This window comes from Numida meleagris, chromosome 1 (assembly GCF_002078875.1).
Source record: "Numida meleagris isolate 19003 breed g44 Domestic line chromosome 1, NumMel1.0, whole genome shotgun sequence".
Taxonomy (NCBI): Eukaryota; Metazoa; Chordata; class Aves; order Galliformes; family Numididae; genus Numida; species Numida meleagris.
This window is the reverse complement of record NC_034409.1, coordinates 102,442,222-102,468,779: the sequence shown is the minus strand read 5'-3', so window position 1 is coordinate 102,468,779 and position 26,558 is coordinate 102,442,222. Positions and strand designations below refer to the sequence as shown.

General features: G+C 42.6%; 1 protein-coding gene across 10 annotated transcripts in view; it reads left to right on the top strand.

Annotated features, from left to right (window-relative positions):
* Positions 1-26,196, top strand: part of TIAM1 (T-cell lymphoma invasion and metastasis 1) — a 146,394-nt gene extending 120,198 nt beyond the window's left edge. For all 10 annotated transcript variants that reach the window (XM_021404132.1, XM_021404143.1, XM_021404124.1 and 7 more), the window contains 13 exons: positions 1,480-1,583; positions 9,825-10,004; positions 10,437-10,505; positions 10,814-10,939; positions 12,869-12,977; positions 15,092-15,271; positions 15,393-15,511; positions 17,303-17,411; positions 18,525-18,583; positions 19,567-19,669; positions 20,786-20,873; positions 21,673-21,845; positions 23,803-26,196. In XM_021404132.1, the coding sequence (XP_021259807.1) occupies positions 1,480-1,583; positions 9,825-10,004; positions 10,437-10,505; positions 10,814-10,939; positions 12,869-12,977; positions 15,092-15,271; positions 15,393-15,511; positions 17,303-17,411; positions 18,525-18,583; positions 19,567-19,669; positions 20,786-20,873; positions 21,673-21,845; positions 23,803-24,275 (1,892 nt within the window). In that variant the 3' untranslated portion in view covers positions 24,276-26,196. The remainder of the gene's footprint in view (positions 1-1,479; positions 1,584-9,824; positions 10,005-10,436; positions 10,506-10,813; positions 10,940-12,868; positions 12,978-15,091; positions 15,272-15,392; positions 15,512-17,302; positions 17,412-18,524; positions 18,584-19,566; positions 19,670-20,785; positions 20,874-21,672; positions 21,846-23,802) is intronic.

The window sequence follows — 26,558 nt, the reverse complement described above, 5'->3', positions numbered from 1 at the left end:
CTAACATAAAAATAGTGCTACATCTGATGTGCTAAATTAATGTTAATCCACGTAAAAAGGCTGTGATTCAACCTGGGATTGAATAAAAGAGGATGGCTACTGGACTGGTGGGCTCTGGGCTGCTTCTATTTATAGGGCTGGCTAACCAAAAAAGCACTAGCTTGCACAAAAACCTGTTCTGTTACAGAAAAACATCAGTTTTGCCCTCAAATGTTTAAATTCTACATGCTAATGTCTTCCCCAAGAAAAGTGCTAATATAGGCTGCTTAGTCTTGGTTTAGAATGGATTTTCTGTGTTGTTACATCCATTGAATTTTGATTAGGTTTTTCTGCATTATGTGAAGAATAAGCATAGTGGAATAAAGAGTATAATCCCTAGTGGAACGTTCACTATTCTTATTTGCATGGCAGGATGCAGGCAGGCAGGGAGATGTACCCAGAAAACACCCTTCCCAGTTCGACCCCAGGAGTGGCACCCCTGCAAAAACTCTTCCTTAAGGGGTTTGTGGGAGGAAGGAGGAAAGTTAAAAGGAATTTGTGTCCGGACTCAGTTTCTGGGAAGTCTCTGCATGCTGACTTGAAGCTCAGCTGAGGCATGTAGGAGTTTCCCTGCAGAGTCCATTCCATCAGTGTTCATTCTAATTTGTGAAGTCTATTTATTCCCGTGAAGGTTGGTTATGGTATAGTAACGCTGCTTCTTGCAGTTGTTTGAGTTGCAGAATGAGTTCCTGTAAAAAATGGGACTTGGGTGCATTGGCCGGGATTAGTTCTGTTCATTCCTTTGTCACTTGCAGGTAATTCATTGTTTATTTTCAAAATGTTGCAAGCAGTTGCTGTCTGTATCACAGAACAGAAACAGTCTCCAGAAGTGTGTTAAGGCATACTGCACTTAGTTGCTGCCAAGCGCTGACACAAATAAAGTTGAGTTTTCAGTTAGGGTGACAGTCTTTTAGCAACTTCTAAAACAAGCTTTCTTTCCTACAAAATCGGTGTTGAAACTCAGTAGCACATACATTACTGCACTCAACTTAAAATCATTAGGTTCAGCTTGCTCAGGGAAGGGCTGACCAAGGCCTTCTTCTTGGCACTGCCCACCCATTCACATACTGCAGTTTCCATTTGAAACCAGTGAGGTATAAAGGCAGACAATTGCTTGCTGGCAAAGGACTTAATAATAATTGCAAGAGTTTCAGTGTGACCTTTTAGCCTTATCTCTGAATCAGCCTTTTTAGTTTCCAACTAAATAGCGTGTCTGGCCATAACCTGTTTGGTCTTTTTACCTGTGGTTAAATGTGGTCCCTGCTGTAAACCAAGGTAGTCCTTCAGGTCAATGAGTGCCTCTGGCATGATGTCATTTGGCATATACTTGCATGCAGGATGAGGCCTGGCCGTCTGTGGGAACTCTGTATCTGTTGCACACAGCTGGTTGAATTTTTGGACATTACGGTTGGCTTTTGACACACATCTCAATTTCATCAGGGCACTCGCTTTGTGGCGACCCGGACAGCTCTGTTGAGACAGCACCAGAGGAGGCAGAAGCGCAAGACTTGGAGTCATCCGATGAGGCCGATAAGATGAGCAAGGTGAGAAGTTTTCATTTTCACATGCCTAGGAGAGAAAGCACAGCATGCTCACGGCTGATGTGCTGACTTCACAGCTACACACCATGAGAATGTCTTTCCTGGGAAAATGTTTATCTTACTTTTAGGGTCTTTCCAGATGATACTGAATGTAATAGATTACAGCTTTCATTATGGCACTTCACCATCTCTTGAACAAGACTTGTACCCTTTTTCTGGGGGTGGATCATTACTATCTTGTGATGGTATTCCCATGTATTTTTAAAAGAGATGGTTTATCATCTTCTTCACCAGAGCTGAACCAGAAGATCAGGTGGACTATTATGATTTTTTATTCTTTCTTGATTTCTAGGCATGGGAGGGATGTAAGTTAAACAGTATTTCCTTAAATCAATAGCATAATGCACATGCTAGTTTTTAAATGCAAACTAATTATAGCCAATCTACCTTAAATTGAAGCAAAACTCTCCAATTATAGCTAAGAGGTTGTGCAAATGGATCACTAATTGCTGTGTATTGGGGGGGGGGTTTACAGCAGTTGGTGGTTTGCTTTAGGCTGGTGTTGGGGAGCATCGCACAACATTATCTGTGATGATGAGTGGTTTTTGAGGCAGAATCAAGTGAGATTATTTTAAAGGCACTGATTGTTTTAGGTATTTCATGCGTAAGTGATCGTGAGATTTTATAGCTAGTTTTCTGCAGAACTCCTGATCTAATGAGTATGAGATCTCACTCAGTCTGTACTTATATGCAGATGATTATTCTTTGTTCTTGTTTTAGCTACAGTGTGTTACAGAGAGTCCTAAATTGGTCCCTGTGCTATGCTACTGGCTTACTGTAGGAAAAGGAAAAGACCCTGGCCTCTTGTTTCCTGTTCTCGTATGTCACTACAGCCTGTAGTTTTGGCTTTGATAGCCAGACAGTGGAAGTCAGATAACAGAAAACATTCTTATGCATGAAATATATGTAGAGCTCGCAGGCAGAGAAGGAAGTTGTTCTTACATTTTGCTTCCAGAACTTTTTCTTGTAAGTACAAAGAATTTCTCCTCAAGTAAGTGAAGTGCTTGGTGATACTTCTCTATTTTTAACTGTAAATGTGTGGGAATTTCACGTGCTCTGTGAAGAGTCACTTCTGTTTAGCACTGAAGCTGAGGAAGAGTGCCGAGCATAGCACATAGCTACTTAGGGAATAAGTGTTTTTGCTGTGTTTTGTGTAGCTTTCTGTTTCTGAGCTGGGCCAGGCTGTGGGACTCCATTTTGCATTTTGCTTTCTGGATCTTCAAAGCTGTAATTGCCTGAAGCGAGATGTAGGGATTACACGATTAGCCCTGTGGCTCAGCAGATGTAGTTAAACTGAGAAGTGTGTGCTAGCAGCTCTTAATATTCATATAATGGAAGAGTAACTCATGACTCTTAACAAGCCCTACCTTCCAATGAGAGGGAAATCCACCTTCTGTAAATGAAATTTTAACTTCAGTGCATGTTTTCTTTTAAAAATCAGAAATATATCTTGTGTTGTTTACATGCTGTAGGTGGGAGGAAGGTGTTCTTACTTCGCATTTTCTCTGTTGGTGGACAGACTGCTTGAAATTGACTTCCATAAAAAAGAAGTGCACATGTATGCTTAGAGTGTGTGCTAATTTGGCAAACTCAGGAATGCTACTGTCTCTGTCCGTGTAGAGGTATTCTGTATTACGTGGATGTGCTTTGTGGTTCTTCTCAAACTAAAGCTACAGAAATCTCCAAATGATTTCCCTAAACCTATAGGGAAATCTGGTAAATGGTAGCAGGGAAGATTTTACTGCTTTAAATGCTGGTTTGTAAATAGAGCAACCATGGAGGGGAAGGAAAAAACCAATACCCAGCCAAAAAAAGCTAAATCCATGGGAGGGTTTTCCTAATCCTTTTGTTTTCTGTGTGCTTGGGAAAGCCGATCTGCATGGCCTGTGAGGAATCTGCAGTGTGTTTCCCTCCATGGAAAGTCAGCACCTGGCTGGTACTGTGAGGATAACAGCAAAGGTGTTTTCCTGTCTGTGTATTGCTGACTGTTCCCATGCTCATAGGGTTATGGAGCAGAAGGTTAAGCTGATATCCTCAGTGCTGTTTTATGCAGGTTATTTTTGAGTGTGGGAAGTGAAACGTTGCCCTCCTGCCACCGGGAGGGGCACGCTCCTTGTATCACCATTGCCACCACAGCTTCCAGGCTCCCTCAGATGGTGGAGTGACAGGGAGACTCTGATTTTTTATTTACTGGCCATCTTGGCAAAAACAGGGCAGGAGCGCTCTCAACCATTCACCCCCTGGCAGTAGAGGAAATCCAGTTGAGCTACACTGGAGCCTCCTGGCTAAATGCTAAGTTCCCCATCTTTCAGCACAGATGCAGCATTAGCAACTGAAGATCCTAAAATAGTGCTTGGGCTTTTTTGTGCCTTGCAATAGCACGATTCTGAGACAAAGCTTAATCCTACAAACATCCGCGCTCCATGGTGGTCTGCTGGTGCCTGCAGTGCTGCTGAAGAGGAGAGCTGCCGGCTCCTCCAAGGAAATTTCCCAGCTTGCTGGCCAGCAGAGCGATTCTAGATGGGAGTTAATAATTCATGGAAAAAGGAGAGGAACGCAGTGCTGCGTCTGTCCTTCATGTGTTATTGTAGCACATGTTAGGTAGGCTTTCTATGAAGGTAAGCGGTGTGCAGTCTTACCAAAAGCTGTGCTTGGGTCCCTCCTGCCTTACTGTTTGCTTTGCTGTGTAGGTGATACATGGGTGAGTAACACAGGAGGTACCTGAATGTGGCTCATCTCCTCCTCCTTCCTTCCAGCTGTCTCTTTCCCTTCCCCCAGCCTGGCATGTGTGCACGTGGGTGTGTGTTTGCTCCGTACCGGTGTATTTGTTTCATAATCTGCAAAAGCCTACAAGCTGTTGGTGGCCGTGGATTTGGAGAGTGTACTCGTAGCTTTAAGGATTCCTCCCTTTTCTGAAAACCCTGTTTCTTCTGTATCTTACAGATGCAATAACATGGAATTTACTTCTTTCGCTATCCTCAAATGAGCTATTATAAACAAAAGTAAGATGACTGTAAAGCTGTTTCTGATAACTTACCTTGGAAATTGGTTTCTAGTATTTTGAGGCATTTACAGTGTGGTGGTATGGGATAGCCGTTGTTCTCTGAACTTGCTCCCTATCCAATTTCATGATGCCTTCTCTTTATCAACCTGCCCTCTTGGGTTTTAATCTTTGTAAACACCAGCGAGCATCCCTTAAAGGGATGCAGCCAGCGGTGGCCTGAATTGTACTCCTGGTTGCTACTTCCCTTGGTTGTGCTCTTCACTTTCCCTCTCTCTTGATTTTGTGTGGGAGCCAGTGCTGGAGAGGAGAGAGCTGGGAGGGAATAGCAGGGAGAGGAAAGCGTGCTCTCTGCCACCCCTTCAGACTTATTTTCATCCACCATGTGAATTGAAGTGTCAGGCTTTGTATGGAAACTAGGTGATTCTTTTCTATCAGTCAGCAGAATACTGAAAACCTTTCAGAGCAGAGTAATTAAGTCTTAAGCAGTTACTTTGTGGTGACCTATTTTGGCCTTCTAAATATTGTAGAATAAATGAAGACTTAAGGAGGCACCCTTAAAAAACTGGGTATGTGCGTTAAGCACTTAATGCTGCAGGTCGCCAAAAGCTAAGATGCATGTTGTGGTACATCACAAGATGAGTCTTTGTGTGTATTTTTTTCCTGTAATGGTCCTCTGAATTTGATGACGATGTTTGAAAAACAAAACGAAACAAACCGGTAATCAGTTGTAATATTGCAGGACATCCGTTTCTCCTTGTTTTTAATTTAAGACATCTGCCTCTTGAAACTGGAGCTAATTACCCTGCAGCACTTGTGCTTTTGGGGAGCGTGCTGTAATGTCTGTGTGTGTGTGTGTGTGCATGTTCATACTACACAGAGATATTTTTTCAAAGAAAATAGGTCATCTTCTCTGTGCAGCATTGTTGAAGACCAGACTTCTTAAGTCTCAAAACCTTCAGTGTGCTGCAATAGATGCGAAAGGATTAAAATGGGAATTTGAGGGGTAGGTTTTCCAGCAGCAGAACTGGCTTTTTAAAGTTCCTTTAATTCTCTGCCTCTGTCCCTTCAGATATTTAATATTCTTAGGCAGTGCAGTTCGTAGCCAATTGGCTCATGCTCCGCCACAGGCAAGAGACATTTATATTCCAGGGCTGCCTTCACCTCCCCTTTGCTGCATTTCAGCCTTTCTGCTGAAATTATCCTCTACATGTTTCCATGAAAAGCAGCATTACATCTTCAGCTGCGACTCCCAGCCAGCTCTTAATTCCAGCTGATGTGGTGAGTGAATGAGGCCCACGGCAAACAGCACACGAGGAAAGGCTCTCCCTGGATAAATATGGTCACTGCCCCTTCTTGTTAAAGCGTGGCCATCTTCTGCATGTCTCAAGTGAGCAGCGCGGGATATCTCTCTGGAGTGGGAGAGCATTTCGGATCAGCTGAATATGTGGAGAGCCGGGATTTTTCTCACAGCTGAGGCTGGAAGCACGGAGTGACAGTGCTGCTGGCACTGCCTTCCTGGCGATGTCGGCTCTGCGGAGAGTTAACCGTAAACTCAAGAACGAAAGCGCTGTGGGATCCGGTGACTCTCTGTATCGTATGCTGTATTTGGTGAGCAAACCTACTGCTAGTCTTAAGGAATTAGCAGCTAAACAATTTTTCATGCTGTTTTAATTTTAAGGGTATAGATTTGAGGCTGAGCTGTAATGCATGTACCCTGCTGAGGTGTTTTGTTATTGTGCAATGTCATTAACGGTTCTGCCAGTGCATGAGAGGGTGCAGTTTGCCTGAGTTTTGTTTGGGAGATCAGTATTGCTTCACGTTTGCTGTGTGGTGCAGAGCAGAGGTGTTGCATGCAGTTTGAGAAGGCATTCAGTTTGATGCCCCTGCACCTGTGTCTTTCTGTAAGGTGAGCACAAGAGGAGATCGCAGTCCCCTCCCACAGCTATAGGGCAGGCAGCCAAACCTGCCATCCGTGGGCACTGTTAACATGCTCAGGGAGTTAAGGACTTACTCCTCCTGCATTGGAAGGATGTGAGCTTAGCTCCTCCACTGAGTCCCTTGAGAGGAGGGGTTAATGTACTGGCAAAGCAAACCTCACCTTGCAGTCCTGTTGTGCAAGCAGTCCAACTCATGTCAAGGCTGCTGGATGGAACTGCTGGCAGGACAGTGCCTGAAGTAATTCCTCTAATTCTGGAGAAAGCCCTGTTCGGTGGCGGCTGGCAAACAGAGCTGGTGTTGGCAGACAAAGGGATCTGTTTCTCTTCCAGGCCTTCCCTGTTCTGTCAGTTTTCTCTAGGAAAATGGGGACAGAGGTCCTTCTGTTTGTACTGGTTGAGAGTTTTAAGCAAACAGCTGTGTTCTGAACATCGCTGGGTCCAGTATGCACCTGCTTTCTGTCTAGCAGTTGATTTTTAAACATGAGGTAGAAGGGATTGTGTTCTGGAATGAAACAGTTTGTTCAGTGAACAAGCAAGGGAGCAGGTTTGTGAAGGTAAACATACTTGAGACTTTCTGTTTGAAAAGTACAAGATGGATGATGTTTGTGGGGAAATGAGCAAAAGTTGCAAGTCACAGATGTGACAGGGCAGAAGTCAGAGCTGCTACTGGCTGGAGCAGGCTCTGGGTGAACTCAGCAAGCAGTGTACAGAGCGTGCACATGTGGAGACAAGGCTTCTACAAGTCTCCGGACTTCCTTTTTGGCCCATAGGTGTAAGCGTCCCCTCTGGGTCAGAATCTGTGCCCGTATGACAGTTACCCAGTTCTCAGCCACTTGTTAGTGTTCTGCTGGTCTTTCATTGTCTTAAGTGGATTTGCACTCTCTTTTTCTGGGTGACCATCTTTCCTTGTGGCTTAATGCAAGTGAACGCACAGCACGGTGAGCTGTCTGCAGGCTGTCACATACAAACTGCTGAAAACAGTTGGGGTTTTGTGGAGTTTGATTCTATACCATGTTTGATATTCTGTAACTATTCTCAGTTGCGCACTTGACTCTTAAAATAAAATGCCACTGGGCGTGACTTCCTCAAATTATTTTTTCAAGAATTTCTGAGGAAAACCGTGGCTATTCTGGGTCTCTGCAGGCTTTCATTCACCGCTATTGACTATCAGTCCTTTGTCCCTTTCCAGCAGAGCAGGTAACTTGAGTAGTTGTTTTTTGCCACTGCCACTGAAGCCAGGCTTTAACCTACTGTGCTTTTGAGATTTGAAGCTGTTGAGATCAAGATCATATGTATTGAAACGTATTGCAAACTTAACCTAAAGGTTTGAGCTTCCTTTGTACAGTCCAGCACACATAGAGAGAGACAAATGGAATTACTTTGACTAATAAATCTGACACTCACTGACATGTGCTGTTACCAGAAGCTAGATTAGTTAGAAATGAACTGGCTTGACTCACTACTTTTTTTTTTAACCATGCTTTTCCTTTCTGCCTGATCTAAGCTTAAATCTCCTACTGAAGATGAATATTTTCCCTGTGAGCAACCGTGTCCAAGAGGCATTTTTTTATAGACAGTCAGCTACCATTAGTTAATTGCTTACAGTTGCGTTCTGAAGAAAATTATCCTTTGCATAACAGGCATCTTTACTGAGATGCCTTGCAGTGGGACACTTAGGTGAGCATTTACAGCCATGAGATACCTTTAGGGAAAGCAAGTGTTTGATGATTGGATATTAGGAACAATTTCTTCTCAGAAAGTGCGGTGAGGCAGTGGCACAGGCTGCCCAGGGAGGTGGTGGAGTCACCGTCCCTGGAGGTGTTCAAGAGCCGTGTGGATGTGGCACTGAGGGACATGGTCAGTGGGCATGGTGGGGATGGGCTGACAGTTGGACTAGGTGATTGTAGAGGTCTTTTCCAGCCTTAATGATTCTAATCTGTTATTCTATGGAAGGATATCCGTTGCTTCCCATTAAAATGGTTACTCCTCCTCTTGGGCTTCATGGCCCTGTAATCTTGCAGGTGAATGGGGGGGAAAACAGTGATGCGTGAGCAAGTGATGCAGCTTAACAAATGCAGAGATTTTCTGGCACTGAGTCATCACAAAGGTGTGGGGTGGTGCGGGTAGTTCAGGCTCCTGATGCTGCTGTTGGTACTGGCTGGTGGGAGTGATCTCCCAGTGTGCAGAGCTCTGTCTCCAAACTCTCAGGTGGTGGTGTGCTTTTTTTTTCTTCTTTCTTTCTTTCTCCCCTTTCCCTGCATGTCTTCTGTTTGAACAGGATAATTTGGTGTTAAGTTGTTTCAGTGTGGACTGGAGGGATATAGAGGTAGTGCTGGGAAGTCTCTAAATCTGGGTTAAGATACTGTGGCAGGATTAAATACAGAAGGTTAGAGAGGTGTAATCAAGTAAAGAAGTTCCTTTCCCTCCTGTGCCCTCACTGGGTCTCAGGGATGGAAGGAGATAGGGCATGCTGCTATGCTGGCAATCCTAGAAGCCTGGAGCTGTCATCATTGACACCAGAGACTGTACCTGCTCCAAACTTCACAGTGAAATGAAAGATGCAAGCAGGTGATCTAAGGAGAGGAGGTGAAGGGAGGATAATTCTCTTTATATATAGACATAATTAAACATTAAAGAAACCAATGGGATGTAGCAGCTCTGACAAACCTGATGTATGGGGAAGAAATTCACCGTGCAAGGTGTGTTTCCAGACCCAGAACAAAAACACGGTTACTTTCCCAAGAGCTTACAGTTGAAGCCTGAGGCTTTGGTTACCAAGATGTCTCTCCTTCCCTGAAAAACAACTCAAAGGGTTTCTATTGCCACATTGTCTCTTTGGCTGTGTTGACACAGCCATTGACAGGACTGCTGCAAACTAAATCAGGGAACTGGCAGAGGGCTTGAGTGTTTTGATAGCAGTATCATTTTTAGTTCTCAATTCTCAGGTGCTTTTGTTTGTTTGTTTGTTTCAATCCTAAATGCTAGACAAGCCTGTTAAAGTTCATGTATATCTGAAACTGGGAAGGTTACCAGACAACACTTCAGCTAACTTGAATTATGCAACTCTTTTTCCCTTACCCTTGGACACTGAAAGATAGGGTAGATATATATATGAAATAATGTATGTACTTCTGGACTTCGGTGATTGCAATTTCTTAACTGCAAAGGCTTCTAAACTCCTTTGTTCCTATAACTCCTGCCTCAATTATTACCACTGGCCTTTCCTTTTTCTTGTTTTTAAAGAGTACAGAGCAGGTCGCTGCTTTCTGTCGCAGTCTTCATGAAATGAACCCTTCTGACTCAAGTGCTCACCCTCAGGAATTCACAGGACCCCAACTGGCCACCATGAGACAGCTCACAGATGCAGATAAACTACGAAAGGTCATCTGCGAACTTCTCGAAACGGAGCGCACCTACGTCAAAGTAGGGAATTTTGATATGTTGTTTCAGTCTGCTGATATTTCTCCTTCTGGAAAGCCTTTTTAGTCACTTCTCTACTTCAGGTCCTATTTTGTGCATGTATCTCTTTTCAGATTCTACAATCTGTCACTAGTATAGTAATTTAAGCAAACCTCTGAAATAAGTAGGCATTTAAAATTGATATTCAGTAATTTTGAAATTTCTTTACTTGACTGACATGCAGAGGAACAGTGGTCTGTGAAATCTTGTATTGATATTCTCAGTAAGCCTGTGTAAGTCTTTCCTCTTACACAGTCGTAGATTCAGTGAAATCTGACTTGTCTTATATGTGGGGAGAAAAAATCCATACACCAGGAAAAGTGCAATCATAGCCACTTCAATAAATATTCAGAGAGTTCAAAGAACCAACATGGGAATCTTTTTCTGAATTTTTAGGACCTAAACTGTCTAATGGAGAGATACCTGAAGCCTCTACAAAAAGAAACGTTCCTCACACCAGATGAGGTATGTTAACTGGTGCTAATCTTTTTGTTAGATAGCTTACATACATGCATCCCTCCACACCCCTAAATTTGACTTGCTTGTCTCAGTGAGCTGTGTTAGAAATTTTGAATTCAATTTCTTTTTAAAATAGCTGATTGAGCAGAGCGTAAAGGTACAATAATGGATAGTTTGTGTTTTTTTCTCTTAGACATGACTCTGATTATACAACTATTCTGAGAATTACTGAAGATCTAGAAAACATGATTTAGTTGCAAAGTGATCTTAACGGTGGTATTTTCAGCATGTTGCTTTTTTTTTTCTCCTATTAGCTGGATGTTCTCTTTGGGAATCTGACTGAAATGGTAGCATTCCAGGTAGAGTTCCTGAAAACTCTCGAAGATGGAGTAAGGCTGGTTCCAGACCTGGAAAAGCTCGAAAAAGTTGAGCAATTTAAGGTAAACTCATTATCTACATTCAGAGTAGGCTTACACTTTGATGTTATAATAAATGATGAAATATATCTTAGAAGTTGTCCTCTAACACTCTTTGTTGTGTTTGTTTTACTTACTATCACTCTTACTGTGAAAACCAGCATCTAATTACACTTGAGATTGGTTGCTAGTTAATACTGGGGCTGTTTGACGACCATCCTGCTATTACTTTGCTTCGTGTTACATTTAGCTTTACAGAGCACTACAAGTATGTAACACCATGTGTTTTGCGATGCTATTCTTGCTCTTCTGTCAGATTTCTTGTCTCAAGCTGTAAAGAAAAACTAGAAATGGAGTATTACATAAGATCTTTGTTCTGACAAGTCTAATATAGTAGTTCAGAAGCCCACTGGGGCTATGGCACAGAATATAAATTGAGTTCTGCAGTTAGGCTTTTTGAGCATAGCAGAACTATATAGCAAATGCTTCCGAGTATCAGCGCTTGTGCATGAAAGTTAGAAGTGTAAACTAAAGACATATATATTTCATTAAAAAATGAAAAAAAGAAAAGGAAAATGCAGAAACAGTTTTGTATCTTCTGTAGTACTGGATGTACTGGATTTCTGGCAAGTAGCTCAAACAGTGTTTAGTCTTTGGGGAACTTTTTCATGCTTAGACGGCTCACCTTGGTAGAGGACAGAATGTTGTGATGAATAATAATAATTCCATTGGGACTGCGCTTCAACTAACTAACAGCCCTGGAAGAACTCCTGAAAAAATTTGTCTTTGTGTGTGTTTCTGTGCTTCTTGCTGCCAGGTATTCATTAAAAATCAGCATCAATCATGAATGCTGCTATCCTAACTTTTGCTTTATAGAAAATGTGCCTTTAATGGAGAGCGCAAATACACAGGCTTTCCCACTAAAAAAAAAAAAAGTTTGATCACTGTTTTTAGCCTAAGGAGAGAAATTAGGAAGAATCCTCCTTATGGAGACAATTCTGTTCTGAGTAAGGCTATTTCCACCTTTCTACGTAAAATGTGAATCAAATTCATTTTCACTTCTGTCCTATAGGCATGGTCTGACAGCAGTTGCAAAATGGGATGTCTGGACTTGGTTTCAGTTCTGCAGTTTGCTTCCCTCTGCTGACTGTAGGCAAATTGCCTGTATGTTGTCTCGTCTCCTTCCACCCCATGTTGTTGTTCCTTGGTGGGTGGTGGAGCAAAGGCTTGACTGTGGCATAAACATCTGAGAAAATATTATGTTTGGACCATAACACAAACTAATTTTCAGCAGAGTAGGGACCTCGCTGTGTTTGTGCAGAGGGATACTAGTCCTGCTTGCAGTTCCTCAATGTCTGATTCATTGTGAATTTGGATACACCCAGTGCCTCCTATGGTGTCTGGCCACAAGAACATTTTAAGCTCAGGCATTTAAATATAGTTCTGGAGCTGTGAAGCTAGTTCCTCTTTAGTCAATGGTGTCTGCAGATCAGCCTTACTGGGTACACAGCTAATGATGTTAACCAAGTAGCCTGTGTCCAGGCTGGATTCTGGCACCAAGGCAGGTCCTATTTTCTGTTACGTGGTGTGAAAACTTTCTAAAAATGCAGTATCTGTCATCTGAAAGCTAAATGGAAAGCCTCCATCCCGCTCCTGCTTCCCTCTTCTTCCCCTGTGCTTCTACTCCATCATACAGGTCAGGGAGGAAAACCCCATTCTCTCTCCTCCCATCAGCCTTGTAAGGCATCACTGTATTGTTGCTCTGAGCTTTCTCTGCTGATGGAAGCTCCCAGTTGGGAATGATTGATACTTGAGGCTGCATTTAGAAAAGCAGGTTGCTTTCACACAGCCCTGTATGAAAGACTCCTATCTTCTAGCTGGCTTGACTTAGGTGACTTTCCAGGAGGGAAAATAACTAACTGGTCTTCACATGCTTTTCTTTTTAAATCCTAGAAAGTGCTGTTTTCCTTGGGTGGATCCTTCCTTTACTACGCCGACCGTTTCAAGCTGTACAGTGCCTTCTGTGCCAGCCACACAAAAGTCCCAAAAGTACTGGTAAAAGGTAGGAGCTGTGTGCTGGACAAACAGACCAGAGGGAGATGTGGCAGTGATGCGCTGGTTTGGGCTGTCACAGACAACTGTGTGGGGGATGAAATGTGGCTACTGCACACCAGACCATGCAGAGACTTGTGATGGAGAGTTGGGGGCTTGTGTGCATGGTTGCTCTCTGTGAGTTCTCACAGTGATAAGGAAGTTAGCCCACCTGGCCAGACAGGCTTACAGAGAGCTCTGTGCCACGGATGTTTGTGGACCTCCACCCAAGCAGCTCATTACAAGAGGTAGTTAACCTCACATGCAGTTTTTCCTCCACTTCCCCAACACGTCCAATTCCCCCCTCAGTCATACGGGGAGTAAAAAGTCTTCATCACTGGGCAAAGTGGCTTGCACTAATGAATCACTGTGTACTTTGGAACCAGAACTGGTGATGACCTCTGGTTCCTCTTAGAGCGTGTACAGTGAATCCATGCTCATGACAATTCCATTAAAGCTCCAGCAAATGTGGTTGAATGCTGACAGCTGCTAGGAAAAAATCAGCCTGTGAGACTGTTTTATGGAAGCTGTCTAAATATTTTAACTTCACTGTGCTTTCTCTCCCCTCTCTTCCTCCTCTTGCTTTCGATCCAATTTGCCTGAGAGGTTTCCACGTATAAATTCCTACCAGAGTTTGGCTTCCTGAGGTGGAGATAAATGAACTATGGTCTGGCATATAAGTGCTCATGGTTTTCCTTGCCTTGGTGGGGTGTTTTTGCCCCGTGAAAGTGTTTATCTCTTAGAGTTAGCAGTGCTTCTTGCAATTAATTTCTGGCTGAGATGTTAAATAAACGGATGATTCCAGTTGTAGGAGCAGTGCCATTAAAAGGGAAGCCCTTGTTTGTAAAGAACACCTGGATGTCTGTCAAGACAAAGGTTATGTGGGTTGTTTATTTGGTTTGTTTCTGTTGTGCAGTTTTTTTATTTCTTCTTGTAAACTCACATTTGCCATGCTGCAAAGAATAGTTGGCAGCTCAGTGGAATACATGAATAAATGATTTGATGCTAGTCACATTCATGCTTTCTTTTGCAATCTGTTTGACCTTAATGCTAAGAGCATGGAGTAGGTAGTTCTGGTTGTTTTGTGTTGTCATTTTTTCATTGCTGACTGTATTTATAAATGAAAAATGGTTGTGTTTGAATTATGACACAAACAGATCTTCAAATTTGATTCCAGAGAGAAACCTCTTAAAAAGCCTGGGAGTGTATTTCAAGTGTAAATTGGTGTCCTCAGCTGAGGTGCAGGCGGCTTTCGGATTTGAAAGTTGCCTTGTTGAAATTGGGTGACTGTCTGAGGAAGGAAAAAAAAAAAAAAAACTATAATCAACCAGCCAACAAAGCACCCAACCTCAGCAGGGATCGTGGCTCTCATAAAAGCATTTGTGGGAATTATTTCTGCACTGAATAACTTGTATGTCTAAAAATGTCACTTCATCTATGCTCAGCTCTCTGTATTTATGTTCTAGTAGAAGAAGCAACAGTCAGAATGGTATTTCTATAAATTTGGTAACAGTAAGGTAGAAAAGATGATAGCAATCAGGTACCCAGTCTGCCTGCACTCTCAAAATGTGGTGTATACATTTACTGCCTCCTGCCTCCTGTTAGTTTTTGATTTATTTATTATTGTATTTTATTGTCTATTTATGCATTTTAAGGTGTAATGAGGTGAAAAAATAACAGTACTTGCCAATATTGTGGGTTTGCCTGAAAGACTAGGTGATTATGTGACTTCTTAATTTCTGATTTGAGCCTTTTTTTAAAGGAGACAGGTGATTAAAAGGGATTATGCTACTCTGAAATAGTTGCAGGGCCAGAAATGCTGTGTATAGTGAAATCACACCGGGTACAGTGTACCCAGTTTTGGTGCAGTGGGTAGCTTACTTAACTCATAAATAGCATCTCTGTGGCAAAGTGACAATAACACAAAACCTGAAATGCAAATTCCAATAAGTTTGATCATCTGATGAATCTGCAGTTCCTTGCAAAATGTCTAAAGATGAATGAATTCAACACTCAAAAAGTCACTTTCTTGGGACAGCTGTTATGATTTTTGATTTATCCAATTGCTTCATTTTAATCTTTTAGCCAAGACAGACACTGCTTTCAAGGCATTTCTGGATGCTCAGAATCCGAGACGGCAGCACTCCTCCACGCTGGAGTCTTACCTCATCAAACCCATCCAGAGGATACTGAAATACCCTCTCCTGCTGAAGGAGCTCTTTGCTCTGACTGATGTAGACAGTGAAGAACATTATCACCTTGATGGTATGGAGCTAACCTACATTCCTCTTGCCTGTTTAACCTCCAGTCTGGAGCCCTTCCGTCCTTCCTCTCAGAGATTTAAAAATACTTTTCATCTCTTCCCCTTTCTCTCTCTCTTCTATAGTGGCCATAAAAACAATGAACAAAGTTGCCAGCCATATTAATGAAATGCAAAAAATCCATGAAGAATATGGGGCAGTGTTTGACCAACTCATAGCAGAACAAACAGGAGAAAAAAAAGAGGTAACAAACAATATTTAAATAAAACTAGGCTGTTATTTTGGTGCCTGTAGTGTGAATGTTAAATTTTACCAAGTAGTTACCTTTCCTGCTCTGTCATTTAAGTCGTTCCTGTGCAAACAGGTAAATCCCAATCCAATTAAAAAACTGTTTCTCTGTGTACAGTTCAGTGAATAGGACCAATGTAAAGAAGTGAGTTAATTCATTTTGAAGGTTGAGCTTGAGTCAAAACCCCAGTCCAACTTTTTTAATGTCCATATCTTGGTTCTCTGTCAACACAATCTCACCCCACTGGTCTGAGTAGATGGATGTCCTGAGGCAAGTATGTATTTATCTCTTTAATCACTTCAGAGAGATCAAAGTGAGATCCAGTGTGCGAGAAACTGCTATATCTGATTCAGAAGGTGTGCTAGTGGGCTTGATATATGAGAGTCCTGGACTTCAGTCCAGATCTTGCAGAGTGCTTACTGAAACACCTGGAGGTTGAGTGTGCTCAGTCTTGGGTGCAGAAACCTGTGGAATATGTCTTGAAATTTCAAACTGAGACTTGGATTGCCCATTCACTGAGTAAAATGTAGGCCTGCAGTCTAATAGAGCAGTGAAGGAGAGTAGTGTGCAGTCAGGGGTAATGGGCAAAGTCAGGGGAGACTTGAGGGAAAGGTGGAGACATGCTGACGCAGTGCTGAAGAGCTAGCGTGAGCAGTGGTGAATACTGGAGAGACACGGCCATAAGAAGTAACAATAGTAGGGTTTTGCCAACCACTAGGATGAAAATGAAGCCTAAGAGCCGTTGTGCAAATGCAGGACAGAGGTGGTTTGGGATTGAATGGTCCTGGGAAAGTTTTGAGTGAGCAACTTGTATCACAGCAGTGGGAAGAAGTAAGTGGTGGGTAGAGGGCAGAGACCAGGTGCCCTTGGCAGAGCTGTGCTGATGCTGGCAAAGAGGAGTGGGGAGAAGGGGTCAGGACTTCTGCTGGGAGAACAGTTGCGGCTTGGTGTTAATTTGGGAGGGGAGACAACAAACATATCTTAGTGGTGCTCTTGTTAGCAGGGAGAGCTCCAGTTGTTTTGGTGATGTTATCTGTGATATCCTTTTGCAAAAGCCAAACTTCACTGGGAGAGGGGTGGAGGAATAGTGTAAGATGGCCCCAAGACTGGGGGTCATCCTTGAATTCTCATTTGGGAGAAGTCAAAGTAAAAGATCTGGTTGCAGCAATGGCATTAGTAAGCATATCCCAACAGTCATTAAGAACTTGTTATTAGTCCATTTCCTTCAATATCATTTCCACAGGTGAACCTTTGGGGAAAATCATGGCAACTCCCGGGGGGGAAGCTGCTGTTTCTACTTCTCCTCATGCTATCTTTGAACTTTACCCAAACTGCATGTGTGTGAGTGTGTGAGGGAGTATGTTTAAATATTCAAACAAAATACCACGAAGCTGGTAAGAAAGATGGCAAAGGAGCAAACAAAAACACAAGGGAAAGTGTTTATGTTTTTGTCATTTTGCCAGCCCTGGCCTCCTGTAAAATTTTGAGAGCCAGGCTGAGTCTGACTTCTCCTTATTTATGCCCTCCAATTAAAGATTTACACACTTCTATTGTCATCTGTCAGTCTGTTTGCACACACTTGCAGTCATCTGGTTAAATAACTTATTCCAGAAATTTACTTGTGTTTTGTCTGTTTGTTTGTTTAAGAATTAAGTCCAGGAAAGTTTTCTTGAACTGAAGTTCAAAAAAGGAAAATTTGGGGCTTGAAATACACTGTTTCTTTGTCCATGTGTTTGTGATTGGCAGGTTGCAGACCTTTCCATGGGGGATTTGCTCTTGCACAATACAGTGATATGGCTTAATCCTCCTGCTTCACTAGGGAAATGGAAGAAGGAACCTGAGCTGGCAGCATTTGGTTTGTATCCTAGTAATTTTATTTCAGATGTGTGAGAAACTGTATCATGTTCCCTACCAGGTATTTGTTGAAGGTAGTTGAGCACTGTTTTCTGTAACGTTGGCTGTACTTGTCTCTCTGCTGTAATGGTCAAATTCTGTTCAGTGTTCATCTAAATCTGGTAAAAAAAAATTGGAAGCGGTTGCTGTAATAGTGCAAGAGATATTTAAACCCATATTCCAGGCTATATATTGAGAACTATAGAGAAAGTTATTTGCATCTGAAAAGGTATATTTCAGTAGTCTGATATATGCTATGTAACTGCTTCACATCCTGTCGGATAGGGCTAAGGCTTAAAGAGGCTTTGCCTTTTTTCTTCATGCCTTTTGCCAAAAACGTTTTGAGCGTCTAAACTTTGGAGAGTACTTAAAGCTAAGCCAGGGCTCGCATAGAGTTGCTTTGGAATAGTGTGTTTTCCTCCAAATACTGTGTCTTGGGTGGCCAAACGAGAAGTTGAAGATGCTGTTGGCATAGATTTTGGGGTCTTTCCACTGCACTGAAGTGTGATCCATAGCAAAGTTACTGGAGCGCTTATATTGGCAAATCATGTACTTGTTACTTTCAGAGTTAAGTCAACCTAAGCATTGCTTGTTAGACTTTGTTTGTTCCTAAACTTCTTCATATGCAATGCGTTTTTATGTTGCTGTTTTCAAAAAGCTATGCAAGTTAGAAAGCCAGTGATTTTTATTTTATGTTTGTTTTATACCGAACAGCTTATGAATTAAGAATCTTTGCTCTGAAGAGCATATAAAAATTGACTGCTTTGCTGTAAGCTGGGAAACCTAGTGATACCTTGAAGCTGAGTAGCCTCATGAAAGCTGCTGGGAATGTGTAGTGACTTTAAGTACTCCCAACACCTTTAAACTGATTTAATAAAATGTCCAAAATTAAGTGTCCATGCAGTGGAGTGCTAAAAACTGTTGAGCTTGGGCTTTTTGTTAGGATGATTCATGCCTCCCTGACTCAGTTAAAGGCTATCTGAAAGGATGAAATCTCTGTGTGCTTGGGCATATAGGAGACCTATTCCCAGCTTTATTTACTACATGGCTTTTATTTTCTAACTTTCTTCTCCAGTGTTCAAAACTGCTGTGGTCCTTGTGTATAAGGATGGTTCCAAACAGAAGAAGAAACTTGTAAGTTGTGTGGACCATTTCTGTGCCGCTGTGTACATTTGTAGTAGTTCAGTAATCCAGATTTGCTTTCCATAATGCTGTGCTGCCAATGTGTGCTTTTGCATATGTGATCCTTGTACACTACCATGCAGACGAGGGTTTTAGTGATTCTGAGTGGCTTTCTGTTCAGCCTGAAGCCAGTGCTTTGCAAATGTTCGTTTTATTTATCCTTTGCTCTCTGCTGGGCTCTTCATGTTTCCTACCACATCTATTCTGTGCTGTGGAGTGGGCTTTCATAGAACAAGGTGCCACTCTGAGCATGTGTCTTGTGTTTGGCTCTTCAGTCAGTGCATACACATCAAACTTGAGAGCTGTCTGTCAGCTTTCTTAGTGAAACACAATGCCTTTGTTTCAGTCCTGGCTTTTAGTTTCTGCACATTTAAAATGCCACTGAGCAAGTGCTGGCTGCTCTTGGCAAATTAGTTGTTCCTTGCCCTAAGTATTAGTGGATCCTTCTGGAGTCAGAATTAGAATTTAAAGCTACACTTAACAGTGAACACATGACTTGCTGCAACAGGGAACATATTTTACAATATTACAGGGAACACTTTGATTCCCACATACAGCATAAACCAAAAGTGTGATCTGAAACGCTTGTCTTCTAAGTCAACTGGACACAGAATGACTTTGGAGTGACTAAAGCGAGACGAATGCAGGTTCATGAGTATATGCGTAATGGGAAGTGTGAGTGCAGGATTAGTCTCAAATGATTTTTGAAGACATTGACAAGAGTTCATTGGTCTAATGGTTGCTTTTGTCCAGAATTTAACAGACTTTCATAGATAGGCACTTCAGTGTCGCTAGTTACTAAGATGATGTCATGAAAAAAGAGCTGCAGCAAGTCTCTAGCTGGACATTTTCAGTGCATAGCAATGGCAACTTTGATATCTGAATATCCCATCCCAGGTATCTCATTTCTTAATGGTGTTTTGAAATTCTCCCAGGGAGGATCACACAGAGCTTCAATCTACGAAGACTGGGATCCGTTCCGCTTTCGTCACATGATACCTTTGGAAGCACTGCAGGTTCGAGCATTGGCAAGTGCAGGTAATATTCCAGCTGCGTGAATTTGGTAATCCTTTTAGGATTTGTTTTGGGGACATTCACTGACCAACCGGTATTTGTCCTTAGTACATGTGTATGCAGCTCTGGGGAGAGAAACGAAGGGGCAGAAGCTCCAATTCTGTATTTTCACCTTGTCAATATTTTTCTGAAGGCAGTCAAGGTTTTAGAAAAACTGAACAAAATTGCTCTTGGCTCTGGTTCATTTTGTTTCTCTTCTGGAGACTTGAAGGAAATCTTGCAGATGTGAAACAACAGAGCTAGTGAATTCTTTCTGTTGTGGCTGATTACAGATGGCAGTGAAGGTTATTATTTAAGACTTCGAGATTTTTAAAATATTTTCTCCTGTTTTACTGCATAAGTAAAAGTAGAAGGAACATGTGACTTAGCTGTCTGCAGAAGTCACACCTCTAAGATATGGCAATACTATATGGAATACCTAAGAAGCCATTTTTTTTCCATTACTTTTATAGTACTGAGTGAGTGCATATGAAGCTTTACTAGATTTTGGCCAATTTATGCGTCTGTTGTTGGGGCTGTTCAGTCTGGGGAAGAGGAGGCTGAGGGGAGACCTCATTGCTCTCTTCAAATCCCTGAAAGGTGATTGCAGTGAGAGCAGGGCTGGTCTCTTCTCACTGGTGACAGGTGACAGGACAAGGGGAAATGGCCTCAAGTTGCACCAGGGGAGGTTTAGGTTGGATATCAGGAAAAACTTGGTTGCAGAAAGGGTTGTTAGGCACTGGAACAGGCTCCCCAGGGAGGTGGTTGAGTCACCAATCCTGAATGTGTTTAAAAACCGTTTGGATGTGGTGCTCGGGGACATGATTTAGTGGTGGGTTAGTTAGGGTAGTATGGTTAGGTTGTGGTTGGACTTGATGATATTGAAGGTCTTTTCCAACCTGAGCAACTCTGTGATTCTATGATTCTTTGATTAGCCATTTGCCCACTACTGCTTTTCATCCATGAATTAGTATTATTTTCAGCACATGATTTGTTGTACCACACAATCTTAAACCATTTTTCAGGGTTATGGAGTAAATATTCTAACTGAGATTAAATGTGAGAACGTGTTGTATGAAGTGCTGTTTGCTTTTGCTTTAGATGCAGAGACCAATTCTGTGTGCGAGATTGTCCATGTTAAATCTGAGTCTGAAGGCAGGCCAGAAAGAACGTTTCACCTTTGCTGTAGGTAAGTGCAATTCCAATGGCAGCTGCATCCCTGGATCCCAGCTTGCCTATGTCATTCATCTGAGGCAGTCTGGGAACTGCCTGGTGGGAAAAGTAGGGAGAGGGTGTTTGAACCTTTATGAAACTCTGCCTAGGATAAAGGCATATATTTGATCAGCCTCATGCTTTTATAGGAATGTCCTTATTAGAATTTTCCTTTCACAAATTTTCATTCAGTTTAACTCCTGGATCTTTATGCCAGGTAGCTGCTAACGTGTCTTGTTCAGCTGGTACCTTTCATGCCAACAAGCTCCAGCTACTGTCCGTAGAGCATTAGCCTTTCCTTAGATGAATTTTGTCTGTCTTTGTTGTGGTGGTTGCCCTGTTGTGTTTTAGACTTCAAATGAGAACTTGAAAACTTGCCAGGGTCCAGCAGAGCTGATATCAAGCCAGGTCCCACTACTAGGCAGTACAGATCTGCAGGACTTCTGGGTGTGTGATTACAGGCTACAAACTGAGATTTAATTAGTCACCACAGGTCAGCTTGATGTTTATCAGGCAAAGCAAAGTGTCTGGTTGGTTTTGGAGGAAAAGGAGTGAATGGCAACATGATTTGTTAATAAACAGTGTATTTGTTTTCTTTGATATTTGGCTTCGCCTTGAAAATACTCTTTTAAATTGAGTCTTCTTGGGGGGAAATGCATGCCAGTCCGTTTGCGGTTTTAAATTACAATACTGGTCGTTAATTATCTCATTTACAGTGAGCTTTTAGCAGTTTGCAAGAGGTAACTCTGCCTCTTGTATTCTTTCCTCTTTTTCAGTTCACCAGAACACAGGAAGGACTTTCTGAAGGCAGTGCATTCGATTCTGCGGGATAAGCACAGAAGGCAGCTTCTTAAAACCGAAAGTTTGCCCTCATCCCAGCAATATGTTCCTTTTGGTGGAAAAAGATTGTGTGCTCTAAAGGGTGCAAGGCCAGCCATGAACAGGGCAGGTACTGTAGGGCTACAGACTTTCAAGATCCCAGTAACCCCAGCACCGTTGTAGGATGTGGTGGTGTCTGATACTTGCACATTACTGTTGGCATTCTCTCTTGTGTATGTAAAAAAAAAAAAAAACTGCTGTTTTTCCGTGCTTCACCTTTTCCAGAGCCTTAAATTGCCTCTGTTTACCTTGCTTTGTACTCAAGGCTCAGCTTCAGAGCGGTCCTTCTGGCATGGAAGGGAGAAAAGGGATTCCTGTCGATACCAATTGGCTGTGCACTTTAATCTGGAAATGGGTCTCAACTGAAGAAAGCAGAAGCCCACTGCATATTTTTTTAAACAAAAGCATGTACAGAATTTTTGAACTAACCCAAGCACTTTTAAAGTAAAATGCACAAGAAAGATCTGCATGAGGGATGTGGTTTGAAGAGACAGCTTTTTATGCCCTCCATTTTAGCCTTTTCAGCTTTACGGCTAAAGGCGCGGGCTTCTAATTCTCACACTTCGAGAGGCATACACTTGATATCCTTATTGTAATGGTCTGTCCTAAACCATGGATTTTCCTTTTCAGTTGACTTCAGGCAAAAGCAGTGAGAAAATCCCAGGGAAAAGCAGGTTTTCATTTTCAGAACACTAGATGATGGAGGGAAGAAATACTTGCTTCCAACAGAAAAATACACGGCACCGCTACGTGTTTTGTTCTGGTCTGTTTTTTTATTTTTATTTTTTTTTCTGCTCATTAGATCCAGCAGTGTAGACAATCAGGCTTTCTGTTCCTCTTCTGTAATGGGCAGGCCAGACCAATACATTTTTAGCAGCATGGCTTCTCACTTGAAGTGATGTTAGCCATCTGCTTCACGGATGCTTAAAATCATAAGCAAGAAGATTCGAGGGAAGGCCAAATTGCAATGGTTTTAACAGTGCTCCTTCAATCAGCCTGTGGGGCTGATGTGTAGATGCCAAACCTTATTTTATTTTAGCTTGTCAGTGCATTTGCGTGATGAATTCTGCTGAGATTAAAATCTTTCAAAGTCCAGACCTTTCGCTGTAGTTAAAATTTGCAACTGCCGAGCTGTTTTCCTTTGTGCATGTTTTGAGGCTCAGGGATATTAAAATGTAACCTGTGCCCCCCCAGGCTGCTAGTGTTTAATGAATACAATCTGCAAGTGCTAAGGTGCTGTTGCGCGAGGAGGGACAAACTATAACCTCACAGTTCACCTGCTTGCAACACAACTATGTGCGTGCACGTAAAGCACTGGGATGCTGCAGGTCCTCCTGCTGCAGGATTCATCCCCTACTTTTTTGACTCACGAGCCTCTTAGGACGATGTTCCAACACAGAGGATGTGAGTTTGCTAATCGGGCCGTTTGCAAAAGCTAGTAGACCAGCCGATGCTGAGTAAGGAACTTATGAAAGGGTTGTTATGTTGCTGGTTTTTTTTTCCCCTCCTCCCTAGCAGGGAGGAAGTGGAGAAGAGGGTAGCACGGGTTGGATAGAAAACACACCATAAATAAAGCAACAATTCCAGCACCGTCAGTACTGAGGTAGCTATTTGGAAACCTGTAATGTTGCTCTTATCGGAGACAAAGCAATTTCCCATATTGAGGTGTAAGGCTAGCTGGGTTTTGCTGTGTACTGACGGCAGGGCGCTTCTTGCAAGAAGCTGAGCTGAACAGATGCACTTTGTGCTGGCTGGCTGCCTACCGCTTAGGAGGAACAGTAATTGTGGGCTATTATCCCAGCCATGGATCTGAGTAGCAGAAACCCCTTTTTCAGCTGGAGAGAGACCTGTGCCGAGGAGCTGAATGAAGCCTGCAGGGAGGATGCAGAATGACTAGGTCATTCTTGGGAGTCTGCCTGGTTTGTGCCTAGCGGTGTTAAATAAAGGGCCCTTGGAAGACTAACTTTTTAAAGAGAATTGTACCGTGTGTAAAAAGCCTCTGGGGTTTTATCTTTGTGTGTGCACAGTGTCAGCCCCAAGCAAGTCTCTTGGGAGGAGGAGGCGGCGGCTGGCCCGAAACAGGTTTACCATTGACTCAGATGCCGTCTTCACAAGCAGCCCCGAAAAAGAGCCCCAGCAGCCCACGCACGGTGGGGACACTGACCGCTGGGTAGAGGAACAGTTTGACCTTGCTCAGTATGAGGAGCAGGAGGACATCAAGGAAACGGACATCCTCAGCGATGACGATGAGTACTGTGAGGCCGTGAGGGGTGCCGTGGCCGACCGAGACCTTCGGGAGCGGCTGCAGGCAGCCTCCATCACGTGCCGCGGAGACCGCTCGCGCCCGGCCATGGACACGCACGCCTCCAGGATGACCCAGCTGAAGAAGCAGGCGGCCTTGACCGGCATCAACGGCGACGTGGAGGGCCACGGCGAGGAGGTCATCTGGGTCAGGCGCGAAGACTTTGTCCCGAGCAGGAAACTGAACACGGAGCTCTAAACCGGTCCCCTTCTCTGCCCAGATGCGTAGGTCTCCCCATCCTGCCCGCCCTCCCTCCTGCTCCCGGCACACCGCTGAGAGACAGTCCCCATAGATTGCACACTTGCACACACCATTACGGCAGCTGAATTGGTCTGAAGCCATGCAGCCACACTTTAGGCAACTGTAAAACGCTCAAAACTTGGAACGGAATAACCTTAAGGTCCTGTCTTACGTTACCAAGGGCTTTCACACTATTTTATTTATTCTAACATAATCAGGGGCTGAAATTAAGTATGGGGAGAATATCATCACTGGAAAACAAATTACTCTGGATGTCTTAACCTACGTACAGCAAACTAGCTTATACAATAGCACAACGAACAAAGGGTTTTATAGCCGTAAAATGTCAACCGTAGGTTCATCTCCTGAATGAGGAAACTGCCTTTTTAACGTGTACAGTTGCAGTATTCTTATTACTTTTCCCTCTTTAAATGTAAGAGAATATACATGTATTTTAGGAATGTGTGAGGAAAGGTTTGGGATTTATGTTGTGTTAAGTCCTCTTGGTCTGTGGCTGGTCTAATTTAATGTCAATGTTGGAAGCTCTAGTTTTGCATAATGTTGTAAAGATGCCAAACTCTCTTAAGAGATCCAAATTTAACACTTGAAGAAATATTTTTTTGTATTTTACCTGAGATGCAGGGGCACAAAGGGATAAGAATTTTACAGTGTTAGCTTAGCTCCACGTCTAGGATACGAGGCTAGCTTTTTGCAGAGGGTTAGGAATGGTGGGTTTTATATTAAAATATGAACTGGAAACTCTTATTTAGGTATAACTTTCTTCAAGAAAAGGATTATTGTATATGTTTGAGGCTGGAGTTTAGTTAGATAATAAAAAGAATAAAATGACATGACTGAATTATAGGGGAGCAAACTGATCCACGGTGCAACCTCGCTGGCGCTAGGGCAGCAGCATCATGGATTCGTTTGGTCTGCTTTCTCTGACACAGTTTGGGCTTAGGGGACAGGGAATTCATGGCCAAAAAAACTGACCTCATCCATTCTCCTACTGTGGGTGAAACTAGTGTATTTTAATTCCTTTATGAAAGCTTTTCCATTGCAATAGAATATGAGCAAGTTCTAAACCTCTTCAACATTTTAAACCTTTAATTTAAGCATCTAAAACAGGGTAAAATGTGACTAAAATGGTTTTTAAGTAGATTTCCAAATGCAAAACACAAATAGCACTTTTTTTTTTTAAGATTTATATAGCTTTTCCCATTTCAGTTTCACCTATGAGGAAAAAAAAAAAGGAAGATTATATGAAGTTTTCTCTTTTTTTGGTATCTGTTGGTGTTTGACACATCAGTAGATACTTAGAAAACCTGAAATTTTATAATAGCTTTAGGATTATATTTTATAAAATCCACTCTGACTATATTTTAAAACATAATGAAAATTATTCCCCCCAAAATCCATCACTGTCTTTGTGTCCTACGTAGCATATCCCCCTCTCCCCCACCACTTTCTGGTTTCTGGTGCACTATACTTGTTCTTATGAAAGCTTTCTCTCTTAACCTTTTGCTATCTTCTCATTTCTTTTCGTAAAAGCTTTAGAAAAATTTCTATACCCTTTGTATGATCACATCATTGTTTTATATCATCTACCTGTCAGTTGTGTCCCAGCATACTAGAAAAGCAGAGGTTTTAGCTGTCCTATGCTGTACCCAGTGGAATACAGTCAGTTCTGGAATACTGGAAGGCTGGTACTGGGAAGGTACCGATGTTCTTGTACATAATGTCATGACATGTCTATGTCAAAGGTTCTTATATATTTCTTTTATAAGCTGAAAGAAGGTCTATTTTTATGTTTTTAGTTCTATGAATGGAACGTTGTAAATGCCTGTCAGAAATAAAATACTGGAAAAAACAATCGAAATACTGGTATGTGTACATGTGCTACAAGACAGGTGCCTTTCTCAATGAAAGCAAGTAGGAAGCAAGTCCTACAGCAGCTGAAGCTGTGGGACCCACTCGTTGCTTTAGAAGCCTGTCGAGTCTCTTTACTCATCAGCTTTCCACTTCTAACACTGCATGCTCTGGGTCTTGTGCAGATGTCCCTTTGGAATGGGTTCATCTGACTGCAGTTCTCAGCAGAGCCCTCATCTCTGCATTTCACTGGGGTCTGGGCTATAGGGTAAAGAGCTGCTCCTTTGGCCAGCAGGTGCAGAGCTTCAGTTTTCCTGTGAATGAAAGGCCGGGGCAAGCTTGTTGGTCTCCCTTCTATTGAAAACTCATTTT